This window comes from Oncorhynchus tshawytscha, linkage group LG02, assembly GCF_018296145.1.
Source record: "Oncorhynchus tshawytscha isolate Ot180627B linkage group LG02, Otsh_v2.0, whole genome shotgun sequence".
NCBI lineage: Eukaryota > Metazoa > Chordata > Actinopteri > Salmoniformes > Salmonidae > Oncorhynchus > Oncorhynchus tshawytscha.
The window spans coordinates 2,469,164-2,496,718 of record NC_056430.1 but is presented as its reverse complement, the minus strand read 5'-3'; the positions used below and the strand labels follow the sequence as shown (position 1 = coordinate 2,496,718).

General features: G+C 45.8%; 1 protein-coding gene across 2 annotated transcripts in view; it reads right to left on the bottom strand.

Annotated features, from left to right (window-relative positions):
* Positions 1-27,555, bottom strand: part of LOC112237494 (lysine-specific demethylase phf2-like) — a 146,684-nt gene that overhangs the window by 65,235 nt on the left and 53,894 nt on the right. For both annotated transcript variants that reach the window (XM_042329567.1, XM_042329572.1), the window contains exons 5-9: positions 17,510-17,651; positions 17,077-17,263; positions 11,438-11,600; positions 5,261-5,348; positions 4,835-4,941 (exon numbers count right to left, since the gene is read on the bottom strand). In XM_042329567.1, coding sequence (XP_042185501.1) covers positions 4,835-4,941; positions 5,261-5,348; positions 11,438-11,600; positions 17,077-17,263; positions 17,510-17,651 — 687 coding nt within the window. The remainder of the gene's footprint in view (positions 1-4,834; positions 4,942-5,260; positions 5,349-11,437; positions 11,601-17,076; positions 17,264-17,509; positions 17,652-27,555) is intronic.

Below are 27,555 nucleotides of genomic sequence, written 5' to 3'. Positions count from 1 at the left end.
GACACCACACTCCGAGGGCCCTCACCTCCTCCCTGTAGGCCGTCTCGTCATTGTTGGTAATCAAGCCTACCACTGTTGTGTCGTTCGCAAACTTGATGATTGAGTTGGAGGCGTGCGTGGCCACGCAGTCGTGGGTGAACAGGGAGTACAGGAGAGGGCTCAGAACGCACCCTTGTGGGGCCCCAGTGTTGAGGATCAGCGGGGAGGAGATGTTGTTGCCTACCCTCACCACCTGGGGGCGGCCCGTCAGGAAGTCCAGTACCCAGTTGCACAGGGCGGGGTCGAGACCCAGGGTCTCGAGCTTGATGACGAGCTTGGAGGGTACCATGGTGTTGAATGCCGAGCTGTAGTTGATGAACAGCATTCTCACATAGGTATTCCTCTTGTCCAGATGGGTTAGGGCAGTGTGCAGTGTGGTTGAGATTGCATCGTCTGTGGACCTATTTGGGCGGTAAGCAAATTGGAGTGGGTCTAGGGTGTCAGGTAGGGTGGAGGTGATATGGTCCTTGATTAGTCTCTCAAAGCACTTCATGATGACGGATGTGAGTGCTACGTGGCGGTAGTCGTTTAGCTCAGTTACCTTAGCTTTCTTGGGAACAGGAACAATGGTGGCCCTCTTGAAGCATGTGGGAACAGCAGACTGGTATAGGGATTGATTGAATATGTCCGTAAACACACCGGCCAGCTGGTCTGCGCATGCTCTGAGGGCGCGGCTGGGGATGCCGTCTGGGCCTGCAGCCTTGCGAGGGTTAACACGTTTAAATGTCTTACTCACCTCGGCTGCAGTGAAGGAGAGACCGCATGTTTTCATTGCAGGCCGTGTCAGTGGCACTGTATTGTCCTCAAAGCGGGCAAAAAGTTATTTAGTCTGCCTGGGAGCAAGACATCCTGGTCCGTGACTGGGCTGGATTTCTTCCTGTAGTCCGTGATTGACTGTAGACCCTGCCACATGCCTCTTGTGTCTGAGCCGTTGAATTGAGATTCTACTTTGTCTCTGTACTGACGCTTAGCCTGTTTAATAGCCTTGTGGAGGGAATAGCTGCACTGTTTGTATTCAGTCATGTTACCAGACACCTTGCCCTGATTAAAAGCAGTGGTTCGCGCTTTCAGTTTCACACCAATGCTGCCATCAATCCACGGTTTCTGGTTAGGGAATGTTTTAATCGTTGCTATGGGAACGACATCTTCAACGCACGTTCTAATGAACTCGCACACCGAATCAGCGTATTCGTCAATGTTGTTATCTGACGCAATACGAAACATCTCCCAGTCCATGTGATGGAAGCAGTCTTGGAGTGTGGAGTCAGCTTGGTCAGACCAGCGTTGAACAGACCTCAGCGTGGGAGCCTCTTGTTTTAGTTTCTGTCTGTAGGCAGGGATCAACAAAATGGAGTCGTGGTCAGCTTTTCCGAAAGGGGGCGGGGCAGGGCCTTATATGCGTCGCGGAAGTTAGAGTAACAATGATCCAAGGTCTTTCCACCCCTGGTTGCGCAATCGATATGCTGATAAAATTTAGGGAGTCTTGTTTTCAGATTAGCCTTGTTAAAATCCCCAGCTACAATGCAGCCTCCGGATAAATAGTTTCCAGTTTGCAGAGAGTTAAATAAAGTTCGTTCAGAGCCATCGATGTGTCTGCTTGGGGGGGGATATATACGGCTGTGATTATAATCGAAGAGAATTCTCTTGGTAGATAATGTGGTCGACATTTGATTGTGAGGAATTCTAAATCAGGTGAACAGAAGGATTTGAGTTCCTGTATGTTTCTTTCATCACACCATGTCACGTTAGTCATAAGGCATACGCCCCCGCCCCTCTTCATACCAGAAAGATGTTTGTTTCTGTCGGCGCGATCCGTGGAGAAACCCGCTGGCTGCACCGCCTCGGATAGCGTCTCTCCAGTGAGCCATGTTTCCGTGAAGCAAAGAACGTTACAGTCTCTGATGTCCCTCTGCTACCCTTGCTCGGATTTCATCAACCTTGTTGTCAAGAGACTGAACATTGGCAAGAAGAATGCTAGGGAGTGGTGCACGGTGTGCCCGTCTCCGGAGTCTGACCAGAAGACCGCCTCGTTTCCCTCTTTTTCTGAGTCGTTTTTTTGGGTCGCTGCATGGAACCCACTCTGTTGTCCTGTTTGTAAGGCAGAACACAGGATCCGCGTCGCGAAAAACATATTCTTGGTCGTACTGATGGTGAGTTGACGCTGATCTTATATTCAGTAGTTCTTCTCGACTGTATGTAATGAAACCTAAGATGACCTGGGGTACTAATGTAAGAAATAACACGTAAAAAAAACAAAAAACTGCATAGTTTCCTAGGAACGCGAAGCGAGGCGGCCATCTCTGTCGGCGCCGGAAGTAGATTCTTCTAGGGAGCCTAGAGAGTGGTGTGATCATAGAGATCAGGGAGCCTACTGAGTGGTGTGATCTCAGAGATCAGGGAGACTACAGAGCAGTGTGCTCCTATGGTCCTGGTAACCAAGAAGAACAAAGACCAGCTGAGGGTATGTGCTAACCTGAGAAGGTTAAACAAATCAGAGAAAAGGGTGAAATTCATTGTACCCACCATAGATGATATCCTGACAAAGCTGGCTGCTGCCAAGGTGTTGTCTCTTTCAGATGCAGCCAGTGGCCTCTGGCAGATTCCACGAGACAGAGAGAGTGCCAAGCTTACCACATTCATAACGCCTTTTGGAAGATACTATTTATACAGACTTCCATTTGGAATCACTAGTTTCCCAGACATCTTCCGGGGCGAGATGACAGAGCCCCTGAAGGACCAAGAAGGTGTGGCTATTTTTTGATGATATACTTCTACTCAGACACGCCAGCGGATCAGGAAGTGAGACTCCAGAACACCCTATACACACTGGAGAAAGCAGGTTTGAAGGTCAACCCAGACAAATGTCTACTGCGTCAGAAATTGCTTAACTACCTAGGACACTATACTGACGAGGATGGCATTTGTCTTGATGAGGCCAAAATCCAGGCCATTACCCAGCTGGAGCCTCCAAGAAATGTGTCTGATCTAAGGAGGATCCTGGGTATGATTCACTACCTAGGCAGGTACCAACTGGGTCTAGCCAATGTCAACAAACCCCTCAACGACCTGCTCAAGAGTGACTCTACATGCACATGCAGTGCAGGAGGAGGCTTTTAAGAATGTAAAGCAACTCGTCACAGAGTCCCCAGTACTGGCATTCTATCATATCAAATCAAGATGTATTTGTCACATGCACCGAATAAACCTAACCGTGAAATGTTTACTTACAAGCCCTTAACCAACAGTGAAGTTCAAGAAGAGTTAAGAAAATATATACCAAATAAACTAAAGTAAAAAAATTATGAAAAGTAACACCATAAAATAACAATAACGAGGCTATGTACAGGGGGTACCGGTACCGATTCAATGTGCAGGGATGCAGGTTAGAGGTAATTACTACATCTAGGTCGGAGTGAAGTGACTATGCATAGATAATAAACGGTGAGTAGCAGCAGTGTAAAAAACAAAATGGAGGGGGTGAATGTAAAAAATCTGGTGGCCATTTGATTAATTGTTTAGCAGTCTTATGGCTTGGACGTAGAAGCTGTTAAGGAGCCTTTTGGTCCTAGACTTGGGGCTCCGGTACCGCTTGCAGCATGCCTAAGGCACGTTCACACAGATCAGCAGGGACCCTGGGCATCTTCCTTTTGGTGTTTTTCAGCATCAGTAGAAAGTAAAAAGGCCTCTAGTGTCTTCATAACAGTTTTCATAACCGTGACCTTAATTGCCTACCGTCTGTAAGCTGTTAGTGTCTTAACGACCGTTCCACAGGTGCATGTTCATTAATTGTTTATGGTTCATTGAACAAGCATGGGAAACAGTGTTTAAACCCTTTACAATGAAGATCTGTGAAGTTATTTGGATTTTTACAAATTTTTCTTTGAAAGACGGTCCTGAAAAAGGGACGTTTCTTTTTTTGCTGAGTTTATGTCACTGTGGGGACTGCGTTGTTGAAGTACTTATTAATGAATCCGGTGATTGATGTGGTACCCTCCTCAATGCCATCGGATGATTCCCAGAACATATTCCAGTCTGTGCTAGTGAAACAGTCCTGTAGCTTAACGCAAAGCAAAGAGGGGCAGAGAAAGTAGATTGAACCCTGGCCAGGTGGGAAGGGGTAAGGCATGGGGTAGGTGCGGTAAAGGTTAGGGAGCACAGCTCTACCTGAGGTCTGTTCATCGGGGTGCAATTTTACTGAACTTTCTGGTTGCGTAGACAACAGATATGATACAAATGTGTAGAACGGAAATGATTTTCTGTCATGTAGAATTGGGGATCATTTCATCTCCATAAAACATAATGGGATAAATCTCCGATTTCACTAACACACAGAGATAATACCTGTATTCCCTACATAGTGCACAACTACTATTGACCAGAGCCCATACAGTATGTTGGCAATGTGATCAGTAGAAGGCAATCTGGCCATATTACAACAGAGAGACAAAGCGTAGAAACGTAAACAGATTTGTCCGGCCAGCCGCGAAGAGTTCAAACACAGAGAGAAAGCAGAGAACTAGTGATTGTAACTGTGCCAGGCCTTTTGAACATAATCATCTGTGAACGACGCCAAGCAGACGTTTAATGACAGTAATAATATTAGAGTATCCATCTCCTCATCTGCTGAGCAGACCGTAGGAAGGACACACGCTATACACCACTAGAGGAACAGGAAACGGACCAGCACCACGAGGGGAACAGGAAATGCATCACAAGCACAGGAAAAGGAACGCAGAGGAAGACTGAAACCAAACCTGAAAGCCTAATAGTTGTAGAAAGAAAAAATGTGATGTACCTTTGAACCTCTCCAGCAGGTGGCGTCCCACGTACCAGCAGGCCGTCTCAAAGTTGGGGAACGGAGTCAGACAGTTGACCTTCAGACGCTTCTCCACCTCATATGCTCTGCGGAGGAAAACACACTTTTAATTATTTTTTAAAGGGTTAGTTCACCTAAAATGACATATTGGTCTCCTTACCCTGTAAGCAGTCTATGGACAAGATATGACAGCAATCCTAGATTTGGTTTAGGTTCTCTGGCACGGTTTCCACATGCTAACATTTTAGCATTTGTAGCACAAATCCCATTCAAGGCATGGGACCAATATGAGCATTTCTTCATGAGCATTAATTAAAAACTAGGCCAAATCAGGAAGTGGAGTTGAGCTTAAAAGCTACAGTCTAAGCTACAGGAGGTCCTCATTGATACTAATGATGTGCTCACCTCATCTGCATCTCAACACTCAGGTTGTGGACAAAGTGTCCAGAAAAGGCCAGAGTGTCCACTGGAGTCAGAACTGCGTTGATCCAACCTGGAAACAGACACAGTATACACTTCTATTCTCAATGTGACAACATAAGAACAGGTCTGATTCTAGTCCCAATGTGACAACATCAGAACAGGTCTGATTCTAGTCCCAATGTGACAACATCAGAACAGGTCTGATTCTAGTCCCAATGTGACAACAGGTCTGATTCTATTCCCAATGTGACAACATCAGAACAGGTCTGATTCTAGTCCCAATGTGACAACATCAGAACAGGTCTGATTCTAGTCCCAATGTGACAACATCAGAACAGGTCTGATTCTAGTCCCAATGTGACAACATCAGAACAGGTCTGATTCTAGTCCCAATGTGACAACATCAGAACAGGTCTGATTCTAGTCCCAATGTGACAACATCAGAACAGGTCTGATTCTATTCCCAATGTGACAACATCAGAACAGGTCTGATTCTATTCCCAATGTGACAACATCAGAACAGTTCTGGTTCTAGTCCCAATGTGACTGTGGTGACAACATAATAATAGGTGTGATTTGTGAGAATAACTAAATCTAACCCTGAACAGATTTCTGATTCTGATGTGATGGTTTGAAGATTTCTTGTCCCTGCTTCAGAGTGCACTAACCTGATGGTATGAATAGGGTCTGTCCCTACTTCAGAGGGCACTAACCTGATGGTTCCTACTTCAGAGTGCACTAACCTGATGGTCCCTACTTCAGAGTGCACTAACGTGATGGTATGAATAGGGTCTGTCCCTGCTTCAGAGTGCACTAACGTGATGGTATGAATAGGGTCTGTCCCTACTTCAGAGTGCACTAACGTGATGGTATGAATAGGGTCTGTCCCTACTTCAGAGTGCACTAACGTGATGGTATGAATAGGGTCTGTCCCTACTTCAGAGGGCACTAACCTGATGGTTCCTACTTCAGAGTGCACTAACCTGATGGTCCCTGCTTCAGAGTGCACTAACCTGATGGTATGAATAGGGTCTGTCCCTGCTTCAGAGTGCACTAACCTGATGGTTCCTACTTCAGAGTGCACTAACCTGATGGTATGAATAGGGTCTGTCCCTACTTCAGAGTGCACTAACCTGATGGTATGAATAGGGTCTGTCCCTACTTCAGAGTGCACTAACCTGATGGTATGAATAGGGTCTGTCCCTATTTCAGAGTCCACTAACATGATGGTATGAATAGGGTCTGTCCCTACTTCAGAGGGCACTAACCTGATGGTCCCTACTTCAGAGTGCACTAACCTGATGGTATGAATAGGGTCTGTCCCTACTTCAGAGTGCACTAACCTGATGGTCCCTACTTCAGAGTGCACTAACCTGATGGTCCCTACTTCAGAGTGCACTAACCTGATGGTATGAATAGGGTCTGTTCCTACTTCAGAGGGCACTAACCTGATGGTATGAATAGGGTCTGTCCCTACTTCAGAGGGCACTAACCTGATGGTATGAATAGGGTCTGTCCCTACTTCAGAGTGCACTAACCTGATGGTCCCTACTTCAGAGTGCACTAACCTGATGGTATGAATAGGGTCTGTCCCTACTTCAGAGTGCACTAACCTGATGGTTCCTACTTCAGAGTGCACTAATCTGATGGTTCCTATTTCAGAGTGCACTAACCTGATGGTCCCTACTTCAGAGTGCACTAACCTGATGGTATGAATAGGGTCTGTCCCTGCTTCAGAGTCCACTAACCTGATGGTATGAATAGGGTCTGTCCCTACTTCAGAGGGCACTAACCTGATGGAGGGCACTAACCTGATGGTCCCTACTTCAGAGTGCACTAACCTGATGGTATGAATAGGGTCTGTCCCTACTTCAGAGGGCACTAACCTGATGGTCCCTACTTCAGAGTGCACTAACCTGATGGTCCCTACTTCAGAGGTGCACTAATCTGATGGTTCCTATTTCAGAGTGCACTAACCTGATGGTTCCTACTTCAGAGTGCACTAACCTGATGGTTCTATTTTCAGAGTGCACTAACCTGATGGTCCCTACTTCAGAGTGCACTAATCTGATGGTTCCTATTTCAGAGTGCACTAACCTGATGGTTCCTACTTCAGAGTGCACTAACCTGATGGTTCTATTTTCAGAGTGCACTAACCTGATGGTCCCTACTTCAGAGTGCACTAACCTGATGGTATGAATAGGGTCTGTCCCTACTTCAGAGTGCACTAACCTGATGGTCCCTGCTTCAGAGTGCACTAACCTGATGGTATGAATAGGGTCTGTCCCTGCTTCAGAGTCCACTAACCTGATGGTATGAATAGGGTCTGTCCCTACTTCAGAGGGCACTAACCTGATGGTATGAATAGGGTCTGTCCCTACTTCAGAGTACACTAACCTGATGGTATGAATAGGGTCTGTCCCTACTTCAGAGGGCACTAACCTGATGGTCCCTGCTTCAGAGTGCACTAACCTGATGGTATGAATAGGGTCTGTCCCTACTTCAGAGTGCACTAACCTGATGGTATGAATAGGGTCTGTCCCTACTTCAGAGTGCACTAACCTGATGGTTCCTACTTCAGAGTGCACTAACCTGATGGTCCCTACTTCAGAGTGCACTAACCTGATGGTATGAATAGGGTCTGTCCCTACTTCAGAGTACACTAACCTGATGGTCCCTGCTTCAGAGTGCACTAACCTGATGGTCCCTACTTCAGAGTGCACTAACCTGATGGTATGAATAGGGTCTGTCCCTACTTCAGAGTGCACTAACCTGATGGTATGAATAGGGTCTGTCCCTACTTCAGAGGGCACTAACCTGATGGTATGAATAGGGTCAGTCCCTGCTTCAGAGTCCACTAACCTGATGGTATGAATAGGGTCTGTCCCTACTTCAGAGGGCACTAACCTGATGGTCCCTACTTCAGAGTGCACTAACCTGATGGTATGAATAGGGTCTGTCCCTGCTTCAGAGTCCACTAACCTGATGGTTCCTACTTCAGAGTGCACTAACCTGATGGTCCCTACTTCAGAGTGCACTAACCTGATGGTATGAATAGGGTCTGTCCCTGCTTCAGAGTCCACTAACCTGATGGTTCCTACTTCAGAGTGCACTAACCTGATGGTATGAATAGGGTCTGTCCCTACTTCAGAGTGCACTAACCTGATGGTTCCTACTTCAGAGTGCACTAACCTGATGGTATGAATAGGGTCTGTCCCTACTTCAGAGTGCACTAACCTGATGGTATGAATAGGGTCTGTTCCTACTTCAGAGGGCACTAACCTGATGGTATGAATAGGGTCTGTCCCTACTTCAGAGTGCACTAACCTGATGGTATGAATAGGGTCTGTCCCTGCTTCAGAGTGCACTAACCTGATGGTTCCTACTTCAGAGTGCACTAACCTGATGGTATGAATAGGGTCTGTCCCTGCTTCAGAGTGCACTAACCTGATGGTCCCTGCTTCAGAGTGCACTAACCTGATGGTCCCTACTTCAGAGTGCACTAACCTGATGGTATGAATAGGGTCTGTCCCTACTTCAGAGTGCACTAACCTGATGGTATGAATAGGGTCTGTCCCTGCTTCAGAGTGCACTAACCTGATGGTCCCTGCTTCAGAGTGCACTAACCTGATGGTCCCTGCTTCAGAGTGCACTAACCTGATGGTCCCTGCTTCAGAGTGCACTAACCTGATGGTCCCTACTTCAGAGTGCACTAACCTGATGGTATGAATAGGGTCTGTCCCTACTTCAGAGTGCACTAACCTGATGGTATGAATAGGGTCTGTCCCTGCTTCAGAGTGCACTAACCTGATGGTATGAATAGGGTCTGTCCCTACTTCAGAGTGCACTAACCTGATGGTCCCTACTTCAGAGTGCACTAACCTGATGGTATGAATAGGGTCTGTCCCTACTTCAGAGTGCACTAACCTGATGGTCCCTACTTCAGAGTGCACTAACCTGATGGTATGAATAGGGTCTGTCCCTACTTCAGAGTGCACTAACCTGATGGTCCCTACTTCAGAGTGCACTAACCTGATGGTCCCTGCTTCAGAGTGCACTAACCTGATGGTTCCTACTTCAGAGTGCACTAACCTGATGGTTCCTACTTCAGAGTGGGTAACCTGATGGTCCCTACTTCAGAGTGCACTAACCTGATGGTATGAATAGGGTCTGTCCCTAGGGCTTCAGAGTGCACTAACCTGATGGTCCCTGCTTAACCATGGTCCCTGCTTCATGGTCCCTGCTTCAGAGTGCACTAACCTGATGGTATGAATAGGGTCTGTCCCTACTTCAGAGTGCACTAACCTGATGGTCCCTACTTCAGAGTGCACTAACCTGATGGTATGAATAGGGTCTGTCCCTGCTTCAGAGTGCACTAACCTGATGGTATGAATAGGGTCTGTCCCTACTTCAGAGTCCACTAACCTGATGGTATGAATAGGGTCTGTCCCTACTTCAGAGTGCACTAACCTGATGGTTCCTACTTCAGAGTGCACTAACCTGATGGTATGAATAGGGTCTGTCCCTACTTCAGAGTGCACTAACCTGATGGTCACTGCTTCAGAGTGCACTAACCTGATGGTATGAATAGGTTCTGTCCCTGCTTCAGAGTCCACTAACCTGATGGTATGAATAGGGTCTGTCCCTGCTTCAGAGTGCACTAACCTGATGGTCCCTACTTCAGAGTGCACTAACCTGATGGTATGAATAGGGTCTGTCCCTACTTCAGAGTGCACTAACCTGATGGTATGAATAGGGTCTGTCCCTACTTCAGAGTGCACTAACCTGATGGTTCCTACTTCAGAGTGCACTAACCTGATGGTATGAATAGGGTCTGTCCCTACTTCAGAGTGCACTAACCTGATGGTATGAATAGGGTCTGTCCCTACTTCAGAGTACACTAACCTGATGGTATGAATAGGGTCTGTCCCTGCTTCAGAGTCCACTAACCTGATGGTATGAATAGGGTCTGTCCCTACTTCAGAGGGCACTAACCTGATGGTATGAATAGGGTCTGTCCCTGCTTCAGAGTGCACTAACCTGATGGTCCCTACTTCAGAGTGCACTAACCTGATGGTATGAATAGGGTCTGTCCCTACTTCAGAGTGCACTAACCTGATGGTCCCTACTTCAGAGTGCACTAACCTGATGGTATGAATAGGGTCTGTCCCTACTTCAGAGTACACTAACCTGATGGTATGAATAGGGTCTGTCCCTACTTCAGAGTGCACTAACCTGATGGTATGAATAGGGTCTGTCCCTGCTTCAGAGTGCACTAACCTGATGGTCCCTACTTCAGAGTGCACTAACCTGATGGTATGAATAGGGTCTGTCCCTACTTCAGAGTGCACTAACCTGATGGTCCCTACTTCAGAGTGCACTAACCAGAGTGCACTAACCTGATGGTATGAATAGGGTCTGTCCCTACTTCAGAGTACACTAACCTGATGGTATGAATAGGGTCTGTCCCTACTTCAGAGTGCACTAACCTGATGGTATGAATAGGGTCTGTCCCTACTTCAGAGTGCACTAACCTGATGGTATGAATGAGTATGGTCTGTCCCTACTTCAGAGTGCACTAACCTGATGGTATGAATAGGGTCTGTCCCTACTTCAGAGTGCACTAACCTGATGGTTCCTACTTCAGAGTGCACTAACCTGATGGTATGAATAGGGTCTGTCCCTGCTTCAGAGTGCACTAACCTGATGGTATGAATAGGGTCTGTCCCTACTTCAGAGTGCACTAACCTGATGGTATGAATAGGGTCTCTTCAGAGTGCACTAACCTACTTCAGAGTGCACTAACCTGAATAGGGTCTGTCCCTGCTTCAGAGTGCACTAACCTGATGGTATGAATAGGGTCTGTCCCTACTTCAGAGTGCACTAACCTGATGGTTCCCTACTTCAGAGTGCACTAACCTGATGGTATGAATAGGGTCTGTCCCTGCTTCAGAGTGCACTAACCTGATGGTATGAATAGGGTCTGTCCCTACTTCAGAGTGCACTAACCTGATGGTCACTGCTTCAGAGTGCACTAACCTGATGGTATGAATAGGTTCTGTCCCTGCTTCAGAGTCCACTAACCTGATGGTATGAATAGGGTCTGTCCCTGCTTCAGAGTGCACTAACCTGATGGTCACTGCTTCAGAGTGCACTAACCTGATGGTATGAATAGGGTCTGTCCCTGCTTCAGAGTACACTTGTAACACTTGTCCACCTGGTCAGCGAAGAACATCTCTGTGTGATTGGCTGAGGACCTCCAGCGCTCGTACAACGATAGGTTAGCTGACGTGGGCTTGATCAGGAAGAAGATCTTCTCTCCCTGGAAACAACAACAACATCAAGACAGAACAAGAGCTCCTTACAACAGCAGGCCTGTATTCACAAAGCATTTCAGAGTAGCAGTGCTGATCTAGGACCCTGTTCATGTAATCTTATTCATTGTGATCTAAAAGGCAACACTGATCCTAGATCAGCACCCCAACTCGGAGACATTTTGTGAATACATGTCCACGACTCGTTCCTATTCATTCTACGGCTAATTTCATTCTTGCTACGCAGCAATGTTTCTAATACACCTCGAGAATTCTTCCTTGAAGTGCATTGGAAAAGGTGTACATTTCCCGTTGAACGCGGAATGAGGGAGGACAATGACCCCATTGTCCAACAGGACAATGACAGGACAATGACCCTAAGCACACAGCCAAGACAACGCAGGAGTGGCTTCAGGACAAGTCTCTGAATGTCCGTTGTGGTCCAGCCAGAGCCCGGACTTGAACCCGATCAAACAGTGACGCTCCCCATCCAACCTTACAGAGCTTGAGAGGATCTGCAGAGAGGAATGGGAGAAACTCCCCAAATAAATCAAATCAAATCAAATCAAATTTTATTTGTCACATACACATGGTTAGCAGATGTTAATGCGAGTGTAGCGAAATGCTTGTGCTTCTAGTTCCGACAATGCAGTAATAACCAACAAGTAATCAAACTAACAATTTCAAAACTACTGTCTTATACACAGTGTAAGGGGATAAAGAATATGTACATAAAGATATATGAATGAGTGATGGTACAGAGCAGCATAGGCAAGATACAGTAGATGGTATCGAGTACAGTATATACATATGAGATGAGTATGTAAACAGAGTGGCAAAGTTAAAGTGGCTAGTGATACATGTATTACATAAGGATGCAGTCGATGATATAGAGTACAGTATATACGTATGCATATGAGATGAATAATGTAGGGTATGTAACATTATATTAGGTAGCATTGTTTAAAGTGGCTAGTGATATATTTTACATCATTTCCCATCAATTCCCATTATTAAAGTGGCTGGAGTTGAGTCAGTGTCAGTGTCAGTGTGTTGGCAGTAGCCACTCAATGTTAGTGGTGGCTGTTTAACAGTCTGATGGCCTTGAGATAGAAGCTGTTTTTCAGTCTCTCGGTCCCAGCTTTGATGCACCTGTACTGACCTCGCCTTCTGGATGATAGCGGGGTGAACAGGCAGTGGCTCGGTTGTGCATCTGTAGAAGTTTGTGAGTGCTTTTGGTGACAAGCCAAATTTCTTCAGCCCCCTGAGGTTGAAGAGGCGCTGCTGCGCCTTCTTCACGATGCTGTCTGTGTGAGTGGACCAATTCAGTTTGTCTGTGATGTGTATGCCGAGGAACTTAAAACTTGCTACCCTCTCCACTACTGTTCCATCGATGTGGATAGGGGGGTGTTCCCTCTGCTGTTTCCTGAAGTCCACAATCATCTCCTTAGTTTTGTTGACGTTGAGTGTGAGGTTATTTTCCTGACACCACACTCCGAGGGCCCTCACCTCCTCCCTGTAGGCCGTCTCGTCGTTGTTGGTAATCAAGCCTACCACTGTTGTGTCGTCCGCAAACTTGATGATTGAGTTGGAGGCGTGCGTGGCCACGCAGTCGTGGCTGAACAGGGAGTACAGGAGAGGGCTCAGAACGCACCCTTGTGGGGCCCCAGTGTTGAGGATCAGCGGGGTGGAGATGTTGTTGCCTACCCTCACCACCTGGGGGCGGCCCGTCAGGAAGTCCAGTACCCAGTTACACAGGGCGGGGTCGAGACCCAGGGTCTCGAGCTTGATGACGAGCTTGGAGGGTACTATGGTGTTGAATGCCGAGCTGTAGTCGATGAACAGCATTCTCACATAGGTATTCCTCTTGTCCAGATGGGTTAGGGCAGTGTGGTTGAGATTGCATCGTCTGTGGACCTATTTGGGCGGTAAGCAAATTGGAGTGGGTCTAGGGTGTCAGGTAGGGTGGAGGTGATATGGTCATTGACTAGTCTCTCAAAGCACTTCATGATGACGGAAGTGAGTGATACGGGGCGGTAGTCGTTTAGCTCAGTTACCTTAGCTTTCTTGGGAACAGGAACAATGGTGACCCTCTTGAAGCATGTGGGAACAGCAGACTGGTATAGGGATTGATTGAATATGTCCGTAAACACACCGGCCAGCTGGTCTGCGCATGCTCTAAGGGCGCGGCTGGGGATGCCGTCTGGGCCTGCAGCCTTGCGAGGGTTAACACGTTTGAATGTCTTACTCACCTCGGCTGCAGTGAAGGAGAGTCCGCATGTTTTCGTTGCAGGCCGTGTCAGTGGCACTGTATTGTCCTCAAAGCGGGCAAAAAAGTTATTCCGTCTGCCTGGGAGCAAGACATCCTGGTCCGTGACTGGGCTGGTTTTCTTCTTGTAGTCCGTGATTGACTGTAGACCCTGCCACATACCTCTTGTGTCTGAGCCGTTGAATTGAGATTCTACTTTCTCTCTGTACTGGCGCTTAGCTTGTTTGATAGCCTTGCGGAGGGAATAGCTGCACTGTTTGTATTCAGTCATGTTACCAGTCACCTTGCCCTGATTAAAAGCAGTGGTTCGCGCTTTCAGTTTCACACGAATGCTGCCATCAATCCACGGTTTCTGGTTAGGAAATGTTTTAATCGTTGCTATGGGAATGACATCTTCAACGCACGTTCTAATGAACTCGCACACCGAATCAGCGTATTCGTCAATGTTGTTATCTGACGCAATACGAAACATCTCCCAGTCCACGTGATGGAAGCAGTCTTGGAGTGTGGAGTCAGCTTGGTCAGACCAGCGTTGAACAGACGTCAGTGTGGGAGCTTCTTTTTTTAGTTTCTGTCTGTAGGCAGGGATCAACAAAATGGAGTCGTGGTCAGCTTTTCCGAAAGGAGGGCGGGGCAGGGCCTTATATGCGTTGCGGAAGTTAGAGTAACAATGATCCAAGGTTTTTCCACCCCTGGTTGCGCAATCGATATGCTGATAAAATTTAGGGAGTCTTGTTTTCAGATTAGCCTTGTTAAAATCCCCAGCTACAATGAATGCAGCCTCCGGATAAATGGATTCCAGTTTGCAAAGAGTCAAATAAAGTTCGTTCAGAGCCATAGATGTGTCTGCTTGGGGGGGGATATATACGGCTGTGATTATAATCGAAGAGAATTCTCTTGGTAAATAATGTGGTCGTCATTTGATTGTGAGGAATTCTAAATCAGGTGAACAGAAGGATTTGAGTTCCTGTATGTTTCTTTCATCACACCATGTCTCGTTAGCCATAAGGCATACGCCCCCGTCCGTCCCTCTTCTTACCAGAAAGATGTTTGATTCTGTCAGCGCGATGCGTGGAGAAACCCGCTGGCTGCACCGCCTCCGATAGCGTCTCTCCAGTGAGCCATGTTTCCGTGAAGCAAAGAACGTTACAGTCTCTGATGTCCCTCTGGAATGCTACCCTTGCTCGGATTTCATCAACCTTGTTGTCAAGAGCCTGACATTGGCGAGAAGAATGCTAGGGAGTGGTGCACGATGTGCCCGTCTCCGGAGTCTGACCAGAAGACCGCCTCGTTTCCTTCTTTTACGGAGTCGTTTTTTTGGGTCGCCGCATAGGATCCATTCCGTTGTCCTGGTTGAAAGGCAGAACACAGGATCCGCTTCGTGAAAATCATATTCTTGGTCGTACTGATGGTGAGTTGACGCTGATCTTATATTCAGTAGTTCTTCTCGACTGTATGTAATGAAACCTAAGATGACCTGGGGTACTAATGTAAGAAATAAAACGTAAAAAAACAAAAAACTGCATAGTTTCCTAGGAACGCGAAGCGAGGCGGCCATCTCTGTCGGCGCCGGAAGTTCACTGACACCCACAGGTGTGCCAAGCTTGTAGTGTCATACCCAAGAAGACACGAGGCTGTAATCACTGCCAAAGGTGCTTCAACTAAGCACTGAGAGAAGGGTCTGAATACTTATGTAAATTTGATAATTCAGTTTGTCTAAAAACGTGTTTTTGCACTATAGATTCAATGGTTGTAAAGATGGGGATAGGCCTCTCCATAATAAAGAGATGATCTGCTTTTTCAACACTACACTCCACAAAGCAAGTCCAGCTCTAGTTTTATCTTATCTTGATTATTGTCCAGTCATATGGTCAAGTTCTGCTAAGAAAGACTGCAGCTGGCCCAGAACAGAGCACCACGTCTTGCTCTTCATTGTAATCAGAGGACTAATATAAATATTATGCATACCAGTCTCTCATTGGCTAAGAGTTGAAGAAAGACTGACTGTGACACTTCTTGTTTTTATAAGAACATTTAATGTGTTGGAAATTCCAAATGATTTGCATAGTCAACTTACACACAGCACTGACACACATGTTGACACACATGTATGTTGTGTGTATGTACTGACATGTATGTTGTGTGTATGTACTGACATGTATGTTGTGTGTATGTACTGGCATGTATGTACTGCCATGTATGTTGTGTGTATGTACTGACATATATGTTGTGTGTATGTACTGGCATGTATGTTGTGTGTATGTACTGCCATGTATGTTGTGTGTATGTACAGACATGTATGTTGTGTGTATGTACTGACATGTATGTTGTGTGTATGTACTGACATGTATGTTGTGTGTATGTACTGGCATGTATGTACTGCCATGTATGTTGTGTGTATGTACTGACATATATGTTGTGTGTATGTACTGACATATATGTTGTGTGTATGTACTGGCATGTATGTTGTGTGTATGTACTGACATGCATGTTGTGTGTATGTACTGACATGTATGTTGTGTGTATGTACTGACATGTATGTTGTGTGTATGTACTGACATGTATGTTGTGTGTATGTACTGGCATGTATGTTGTGTGTATGTACTGGCATGTATGTTGTGTGTATGTACTGACATGTATGTTGTGTGTATGTACTGACATGTATGTTGTGTGTATGTACTGACATGTATGTTGTGTGTATGTACTGACATGTATGTTGTGTGTATGTACTGACATGTATGTTGTGTGTATGTACTGGCATGTATGTACTGACATATATGTTGTGTGTATGTACTGACATGTATGTTGTGTGTATGTACTGGCATGTATGTTGTGTGTATGTACTGGCATGTATGTTGTGTGTATGTACTGACATGTATGTTGTGTGTATGTACTGACATGTATGTTGTGTGTATGTACTGACATGTATGTTGTGTGTATGTACTGACATGTATGTTTAACTGAGAAATGCACACACACACTACATGTTAATGTACACTACATGTTAATGTATGTCCATTGTAATGTATTTAGACTGTAATGTATTTTTAATTATATGTCAGACCCCCAGCTAAAACTAAAACTAGCTGTCACCATTGGCGTCGGCTAATGGGGGGATCCTAATAAATCACATTAAAACCTTGAGTATGTTGCACCAGACATTACAGTACCTTAATAAAGTTCATTCATCAATAAGGTTATTAACTGTGTCATACCTTGAGTACGTGGTACCATACGGAGGCCCCTCCACACTCGATGTGGAAGTCAGTGTAGCTGTCTTTAACACCGATCAGACAGTACTTAGTGACTTTAGGTTTCCCCAGGAGAGCATCGTCTGGCCAGTAGTTCTCTACCCACGACAACCTCCGCACAATCTGAGGGCTCTCCACTATACTGTCCATTCTGAGAGACAGAGAAATAAACACTATTCAAATCATGCCACTACACTACCATAAAAAACATACAATAAAATACATAGGGGTTAATATTAACATTATAATATCATTATCATCTTAATGGTGTTTAATAATAATGACATTAAAATACTGTTTAGTATGATCTGTATCAGAGAAAGTCAGGAGAAGTGTTGTGCTACACAATGTGTATCATGAGAACACGTGTCTGTGGACCTCTTAGGTGTGTGCCTACCTTTTGTCAGAGAACTCCAGGTTGATAATGTTTAACACTTTCTTCCTGTTGGTGCTGTAGTAGTAATCTACAAAGTCCTTGAGCTTCATCTTACTGTCAGTCTGCTTGGTCACATCTATCACATCCACACCCACGTCTGGACCTGGGAGTGATTAATACAAACAGTTAAAGGCAACTTAATTAAACATTAAAGACACGAGAAAATCAATAGTGAGCAGGTTTTTAAATGGCAGTGAGTTGATGAGATGTGTTCCTAACTAGGCTGCTAAGTATAAAGGAGAAGTAGCAGATGTGTTGCTAACCAGGCTGCTCAGTATAAAGCAGTAGAGGTAGCAGATGTGTTGCTAACTAGGCTGCTCAGTACAAAGGAGAAGTATCAGATGTGTTCCTAACTAGGCTGCTAAGTATAAAGGAGAAGTATCAGATGTGTTGCTAACTAGGCTGCTCAGTATAAAGCAGTAGAGGTAGCAATGTGATGCTAACTAGGCTGCTCAGTATAAAGCAGTAGAAGTACCAAATGTTTTGCTAACTAGGCTGCTCAGTATAAAGCAGTAGAAGTAGCAGATGTGTTGCTAACAAGGCTGCTAGGTATAAAAGAGAAGTAGCAGATGTGTTGCTAACTAGGCTGCTCAGTAGAAAGGAGAAGTAGCAGATGTGTTCAGTAGAAAGCAGTAGAAGTACCAAATGTTTTGCTAACTAGGCTGCTCAGTATAAAGCAGTAGAAGTAGCAGATGTGTTGCTAACAAGGCTGCTAGGTATAAAAGAGAAGTAGCAGATGTGTTGCTAACTTGGCTGCTCAGTAGAAAGCAGTAGAGGTAGCAGATGTGCTCCTAACTAGGCTGCTCAGTATAAAGCAGTAGAAGTAGCAGATGTGTTGCTAACTAGGCTGCTCAGTATAAAGCAGTAGAAGTAGCAGATGTGTTGCTAACTAGGCTGCTCAGTATAAAGCAGTAGAAGTAGCAGATGTGTTGCTAACAAGGCTGCTAGGTATAAAAGAGAAGTAGCAGATGTGTTGCTAACTAGGCTGCTCAGTAGAAAGGAGAAGTAGCAGATGTGTTCAGTAGAAAGCAGTAGAAGTAGCAGATGTGTTGCTAACTTGGCTGCTCAGTAGAAAGCAGTAGAGGTAGCAGATGTGCTCCTAACTAGGCTGCTCAGTATAAAGCAGTAGAAGTAGCAGATGTGTTGCTAACTAGGCTGCTCAGTACAAAGGAGAAGTATCAGATGTGTTCCTAACTTGGCTGCTCAGTACAAAGAAGAAGTGGCAGATTTGATGCGAACTAGGCTGCTCAGTATAAAGCAGTAGAGGTAGCAGATGGTATAAAGCAGTAGAAGTAGCAGATGTGTTCCTAACTAGGCTGCTCAGTATAAAGCAGTAGAATTAGCAGATGTGATGCTAACTAGGCTGCTCAGTATAAAGCAGTAGAAGTAGCAGATGTGTTGCTAACAAGGCTGCTCAGTATAAAAGAAAAGTAGCAGATGTGTTGCTAACTAGGCTGCTCAGTACAAAGGAGAAGTATCAGATGTGTTCCTAACTAGGCTGCTCAGTAGAAAGGAGAAGTATCAGATGTGTTCCTAACTAGGCTGCTCAGTATAAAGCAGTAGAAGTAGCAGATGTGTTCCTAACTAGGCTGCTCAGTAGAAAGGAGAAGTATCAGATGTGTTCCTAACTAGGCTGCTCAGTATAAAGCAGTAGAAGTAGCAGATGTGTTCCTAACTAGGCTGCTCAGTATAAGGCAGTAGTAGTAGAAGATGTGTTGCTAACTAGGCTGCTCAGTATAAAGCAGTAGAAGTAGCAGATGTGTTCCTAACTAGGCTGCTCAGTATTAAGCAGTAGAAGAAGCAGATGTGTTCCTAACTAGGCTGCTCAGTATAAAGCAGTAGAAGTAGCAATGTGATGCTAACTAGGCTGCTCAGTATAAAACAGTAGAGGTACCAAATGTTTTGCTAACTAGGCTGCTCAGTATAAAGCAGTAGAAGTAGCAGATGTGTTGCTAACTAGGCTGCTCAGTATAAAGCAGTAGAGGTAGCAATGTGATGCTAACTAGGCTGCTCAGTAGAAAGCAGTAGAGGTAGCAATGTGATGCTAACTAGGCTGCTCAGTATAAAGCAGTAGAGGTATCAAATGTGTTGCTAACTAGGCTGCTCAGTATAAAGCAGTAGAAGTAGCAGATGTGTTGCTAACTAGGCTGCTCAGTAGAAAGCAGTAGAGGTAGCAATGTGATGCTAACTAGGCTGCTCAGTAGAAAGCAGTAGAGGTAGCAATGTGATGCTAACTAGGCTGCTCAGTATAAAGCAGTAGAGGTAGCAATGTTTTGCTAACTAGGCTGCTCAGTATAAAGCAGTAGAAGTAGCAGATGTGTTGCTAACAAGGCTGCTCAGTATAAAAGAGAAGTAGCAGATGTGTTGCTAACTAGGCTGCTCAGTAGAAAGGAGAAGTAGCAGATGTGTTCAGTAGAAAGCAGTAGAAGTAGCAGATGTGTTGCTAACTTGGCTGCTCAGTAGAAAGCAGTAGAGGTAGCAGATGTGTTGCTAACTAGGCTGCTCAGTACAAAGGAGAAGTATCAGATGTGTTCCTAACTTGGCTGCTCAGTATAAAGAAGAAGTGGCAGATTTGATGCGAACTAGGCTGCTCAGTATAAAGCAGTAGAAGTAGCAGATGTGTTCCTAACTAGGCTGCTCAGTATAAAGCAGTAGAAGTAGCAGATGTGTTCCTAACTAGGCTGCTCAGTATAAAGCAGTAGAAGTAGCAGATGTGTTCCTAACTAGGCTGCTCAGTATAAAGCAGTAGAAGTAGCAGATGTGTTCCTAACTAGGCTGCTCAGTATAAAGCAGTAGAAGTAGCAGATGTGATGCTAACTAGGCTGCTCAGTATAAAGCAGTAGAAGTAGCAGATGTGATGCTAACTAGGCTGCTCAGTATAAAGCAGTAGAAGTAGCAGATGTGTTGCTAACAAGGCTGCTCAGTATAAAAGAAAAGTAGCAGATGTGTTGCTAACTAGGCTGCTCAGTAGAAAGCAGTAGAAGTAGCAGATGTGTTCCTAACTAGGCTGCTCAGTATAAAGCAGTAGAAGTAGCAGATGTGTTGCTAACTAGGCTGCTCAGTATAAAGCAGTAGAAGTAGCAGATGTGTTCCTAACTAGGCTGCTCAGTATAAAGCAGTAGAAGTAGCAGATGTGTTGCTAACTAGGCTGCTCAGTATAAAGGAGAAGTAGCAGATGAGTTCCTAACTAGGCTGCTCAGTATAAAGCAGTAGAGGTAGCAGATGTGTTGCTAACTAGGCTGCTCAGTATAAAGGAGAAGTAGCAGATGTGTTCCTAACTAGGCTGCTCAGTATAAAGAACCACTGCTTTTAATCAGGGCAAGGTGACTGGTAACATGACCGAATACAAACAGTGCAGCTATTCCCTCCGCAAGGCTATCAAACAAGCTAAGCGTCAGTATAGAGACAAAGTAGAATCTCAATTCAACGGCTCAGACACAAGAGGTATGTGGCAGGGTCTACAGTCAATCACGGACTACAAGAAGAAAACCAGCCCAGTCACGGACCAGGATGTCTTGCTCCCAGGCAGACTAAATAACTTTTTTGCCCGCTTTGAGGACAATACAGTGCCACTGACACGGCCTGCAACGAAAACATGCGGACTCTCCTTCACTGCAGCTGAGGTGAGTAAAACATTTAAACGTGTTAACCCTCGCAAGGCTGCAGGCCCAGACGGCATCCCCAGCCGCGCCCTCAGAGCATGCGCAGACCAGCTGGCCGGTGTGTTCACGGACATATTCAATCAATCCCTATACCAGTCTGCTGTTCCCACATGCTTCAAGAGGGCCACCATTGTTCCTGTTCCCAAGAAAGCTAAGGTAACTGAGCTAACCGACTACCGCCCTGTAGCACTCACTTCCGTCATCATGAAGTGCTTTGAGAGACTAGTCAAGGACCATATCACCTCCACCCTACCTGACACCCTAGACCCACTCCAATTTGCTTACCGCCCAAATAGGTCCACAGACGATGCAATCTCAACCACACTGCCCTAACCCATCTGGACAAGAGGAATACCTATGTGAGAATGCTGTTCATCGACTACAGCTCGGCATTCAATACCATAGTACCCTCCAAGCTCGTCATCAAGCTCGAGACCCTGGGTCTCGACCCCGCCCTGTGCAACTGGGTGCTGGACTTCCTGACGGGCCACCCCCAGGTGGTGAGGGGTAGGCAACAACATCTCCACCCCGCTGATCCTCAACACTGGGGCCCCACAAGGGTGCGTTCTGAGCCCTCTCCTGTACTCCCTGTTCACCCACGACTGCGTGGCCACGCACGCCTCCAACTCAATCATCAAGATTGCGGACGACACAACAGTGGTAGGCTTGATTACCAACAACGACGAGACGTTACATACCCTACATTATTCATCTCATATTTATACGTATATACTGTACTCTATATCATCTACTGCATCCTTATGTAATACATGTATCACTAGCCACTTTAACTATGCCACTTTGTTTACATACTCATCTCATATGTATATACTGTACTCGATACCATCTACTGTATCTTGCCTAAGCTGCTCTGTACCATCACTCATTCATATATCTTTATGTACATATTCTTTATCCCCTTACACTGTGTATAAGACAGTAGTTTTTTTTGGAATTGTTAGTTAGATTACTTGTTGGATTATTACTGCATTGTCGGAACTAGAAGCACAAGCATTTCGCTACACTCGCATTAACATCTGCTAACCATGTGTATGTGACAAATAAAATTTAATTTGATTTGATTTGATTTAAAGGAGAAGTAGCAGATGTGTTCCTAACTAGGCTGCTCAGTATAAAGCAGTAGAAGTAGCAGATGTGTTCCTAACTAGGCTGCTCAGTATAAAGGAGAAGTATCAGATGTGTTGCTAACTAGGCTGCTCAGTAGAAAGCAGTAGAAGTAGCAGATGTGTCAGTCACAAGCATTAGTGTGTCAGCAGAGATCAAAACCGCTGACAGCAGCGCTCTCTGGTGGACAAATCATATTACTACTGGTTCCTGTCAGCAAAGTATTAACCTCCAGGGGTGGTCAACCTGGCGATACGAGTATTTGTAATCGTATCTGTAAATTGACTGTTGATATAGGACGACAAAAGTTAAAATACACTAATGTGGGACAACAGGATGATTTTTCAGAACATTGTGAGAAATGGGGGCTATGGCAACACATAATTGAGGTGCAGGTAGAATAATCTTTTGCCGAGTGCAATGTTGGTGATGCAGAAATGAGAGACTACATGTGCGGCTGTTTTATGAAAATCTGGGAAAATTTGGCCAAGGAAACACTTCTGCTTGATCTCAGGGAATGTAAAAAAAGGAAGGGACATAAAACAGGACTGAGTAGCAACAAATATAGTGACTGAGCAACTAATAAGGATGGAGAGCCAAACACATTTGACAAAATGACCTAATATCTTTCAGTCTAATACGGCTATGTGTAGCTCTTCATCAGAAGCACGCTTTTTGTAAGTAATTACTACCTCTCCAAGTTTAGATGGAATTTAGCCCAAAAGGACATGAGATATGTGATTGGTTGATGATAGGACTATGACATTGGCCTATGTCTCCTCTAGAGCTGGATGGAATATCAGATCTCAACAACGATTGGAGAAGTGTTCATCATCAGTAAACTACCACATCCTGATGATACATCTTTTCAACATGACAGACAGGTTGGAATGTCAGAGAGAGACAGGTCGGAATGTCTGACTGAGACAGGTCGGATTGTCTGACTGAGACAGGTCGGAATGTCTGACTGAGACAGGTCGGAATGTCTGACTGAGACAGGTCGGATTGTCTGACAGAGACAGGTTGGAATGTGAGACAGAGAGAGACAGGTCAGGAATGTCTGACTGAGACAGGTCGGATTGTCTGACTGAGACAGGTCGGAATGTCTGACTGAGACAGGTCGGAATGTCTGACTGAGACAGGTCGGATTGTCTGACTGAGACAGGTCGGAATGTCTGACTGAGACAGGTCGGATTGTCTGACTGAGACAGGTCTGAGAATGTCTGACTGAGACAGGTCGGAATGTCTGACTGAGACAGGTCGGAATGTCTGACTGAGACAGGTCGAGACAGGTCGGAATGTCTGACTGAGACAGGTCGGATTGTCTGACTGAGACAGGTCGGAATGTCTGACTGAGACAGGTCGGAATGTCTGACTGAGACAGGTCGGAATGTCTGACTGAGACAGGTCGGAATGTCTGACTGAGACAGGTCGGAATGTCTGACTGAGACAGGTCGGATTGTCTGACTGAGACAGGTGAATGTCTGACTGAGACAGGTCGGAATGTCTGACAGAGACAGGTCGGAATGTCTGACGGATTGTCTGACTGAGACAGGTCGGAATGTCTGACTGAGACAGGTCGGAATGTCTGACTGAGACAGGTCGGAATGTCTGACTGAGACAGGTCGGAATGTCTGACTGAGACAGGTCGGAATGTCTGACTGAGACAGGTCGGAATGTCTGACTGAGAGACAGGTCGGAATGTCTGAGAGACAGAATGTCGAGAATGTCTGACTGAGACAGGTCGGAATGTCTGACTGAGACAGGTCGGATTGTCTGACTGAGACAGGTCGGAATGTCTTGTCTGACTGAGACAGGTCGGAATGTCTGACTGAGACAGGTCGGATTGTCTGACTGAGACAGGTCGGATTGTCTGACTGAGACAGGTCGGATTGTCTGACTGAGACAGGTCGGATTGTCTGACTGAGACAGGTCGGATTGTCTCTGACTGAGACAGGTCGGAATGTCTGACTGAGACAGGTCGGAATGTCTGACTGAGACAGGTCGGATTGTCTGACTGAGACAGGTCTGGATTGTCTGACTGAGACAGGTCGGATTGACAGGTCTGACTGGAGACAGGTCGGAAGGTTGAAGGTCTGACTGAGACAGGTCGATGTCTGAATGTCGGAATGTCTGACTGAGACAGGTCGGAATGTCTGACTGAGACAGGTCGAGAATGTCTGACTGAGACAGGTCGGAATGTCTGACTGAGACAGGTCGGAATGTCTGACTGAGACAGGTCGGAATGTCTGACAGAGACAGGTCGGAATGTCTGACTGAGACAGGTCGGAATGTCTGACAGAGACAGGTTGGAATGTCTGAGAGAGACAGGTCGGAATGTCTGAGAGAGACAGGTCGGATTGTCTGAGAGAGACAGGTCGGATTGTCTGACTGAGACAGGTCGGAACGTCTGACTGAGACAGGTCGGAACGTCTGACTGAGACAGGTCGGAACGTCTGACTGAGACAGGTCGGAATGTCTGACTGAGACAGGTCGGATTGTCTGACTGAGACAGGTCGGAATGTCTGACTGAGACAGGTCGGAATGTCTGACTGAGACAGGTCGGATTGTCTGACTGAGACAGGTCGGATTGTCTGACTGAGACAGGTCGGATTGTCTGACTGAGACAGGTCGGATTGTCTGACTGAGACAGGTCGGATTGTCTGACTGAGACAGGTCGGAATGTCTGACTGAGACAGGTCGGAATGTCTGACTGAGACAGGTCGGATTGTCTGACTGAGACAGGTCGGATTGTCTGACTGAGACAGGTCGGATTGTCTGACTGAGACAGGTCGAGAATGTCTGACTGAGACAGGTCGGAATGTCTGACTGAGACAGGTCGGAATGTCTGACTGAGACAGGTCGGAATGTCTGACTGAGACAGGTCGGAATGTCTGACTGAGACAGGTCTGACAGAGACATGTCTGACTGAGACAGGTCGGAATGTCTGACAGAGACAGGTTGGAATGTCTGAGAGAGACAGGTCGGAATGTCTGAGAGAGACAGGTCGGATTGTCTGAGAGAGACAGGTCGGATTGTCTGACTGAGACAGGTCGGAACGTCTGACTGAGACAGGTCGGAACGTCTGACTGAGACAGGTCGGAACGTCTGACTGAGACAGGTCGGAATGTCTGACTGAGACAGGTCGGAATGTCTGACAGAGACAGGTCGGAATGTCTGACTGAGACAGGTCGGAATGTCTGACTGAGACAGGTCGGAATGTCTGACTGAGACAGGTCGGAATGTCTGACAGAGACAGGTCGGAATGTCTGACTGAGACAGGTCGGAATGTCTGACAGAGACAGGTTGGAATGTCTGAGAGAGACAGGTCGGAATGTCTGACTGAGACAGGTCGGAATGTCTGACTGAGACAGGTCGGAATGTCTGACAGAGACAGGTCGGAACACCTGACTGAGACAGGTCGGAACGTCTGACTGAGACGGGTCGGAACGCCTGACTGAAACGGGTCGGAACGCCTGACTGAGACAGGTCGGAACGCCTGACTGAGACAGGTTTGTATGTCTGATGGAAACAGGTTGGAATGTCTGACTGAGACAGGTCGGAACGTCTGAGATAGGTTGGTATGTCTGACTGAGACATGTTGGAACGTCTGACTGAGACAGGTCGGAACGCCTGACTGAGACAGGTTTGTATGTCTGATGGAAACAGGTTGGAATGTCTGACTGAGACAGGTCGGAACGTCTGAGACAGGTTGGTATGTCTGACTGAGACATGTTGGAACGTCTGACTGAGACAGGTCGGAACGCCTGACTGAGACAGGTCGGAACGTCTGACTGAGACAGGTCGGAACGCCTGACTGAGACAGGTCGGAACGCCTGACTGAGACAGGTCGGAACATCTGACTGAGACAGGTCGGAACGCCTGACTGAGACAGGTCGGAACGCCTGACTGAGACAGGTCGGAACGCCTGACTGAGACAGGTCGGAACGCCTGACTGAGACAGGTCGGAACGCCTGACTGAGACAGGTCGGAACGTCTGACTGAGACAGGTCGGAAGGTCTGACTGAGACAGGTCGGAACGCCTGACTGAGACAGGTCGGAACGCCTGACTGAGACAGGTCAGAACGCCTGACTGAGACAGGTCGGAACGCCTGACTGAGACAGGTCGGAACGTCTGACAGACAGGTCGGAACGTCTGACTGAGACAGGTCGGAACGTCTGAGACAGGTTGGTATGTCTGATGGAAACAGGTTGGTATGTCTGACTGAAATGTATTGATAAAATGCAGGACATGATTGTTTGGTTGCCAACGTGATGGTCACCTTTAATTAGCATTTCATATTTTTTACCTACCCTTGCCCCGCTTGTTATTGATTTTGATCTGTTATTTAACTAGCCAAGTCAGTTAAGAGCAAATTCTTATTTTCAGTGACTGCCTTGGAACAGTGGGTGAACTGCCTTGTTCAGTGGCAGAACGACAGATTTCTACCTTGTCAGCTCTGGGATTTGATCTTCCAACCTTTCGGTTAGTGGTCCAACGCTCTAACCACTAGGCTACCTATGTCAGAAAATGTGCACATTGATAGCTTATTAGATATTATGCACATTGATAGCTTGTTAGATATTATGCACATTGATAGCTTATTAGATATTATGCACATTGAGAGCTTGTTAGATATTATGCACATTGATAGATTATTAGATATTATGCACATTGAGAGCTTGTTAGATATTATGCACATTGATAGCTTGTTAGATATTATGCACATTGAGAGCTTGTTAGATATTGTGCACATTGATAGCTTGTTAGATATTATGCACATTGAGAGCTTGTTAGATATTATGCACATTGAGAGCTTGTTAGATATTATGCACATTGAGAGCTTGTTAGATATTATGCACATTGATAGCTTGTTAGATATTATGCACATTGATAGCTTGTTAGATATTATGCACATTGAGAGCTTGTTAGATATTATGCACATTGATAGCTTGTTAGATATTATGCACATTGATAGCTTGTTAGATATTATGCACATTGAGAGCTTGTTAGATATTATGCACATTGATAGCTTGTTAGATATTATGCACATTGATAGCTTGTTAGATATTATGCACATTGATAGCTTGTTAGATATTATGCACATTGAGAGCTTGTTAGATATTATGCACATTGATAGCTTGTTAGATATTATGCACATTGATAGCTTGTTAGATATTATGCACATTGATAGCTTGTTAGATATTATGCACATTGAT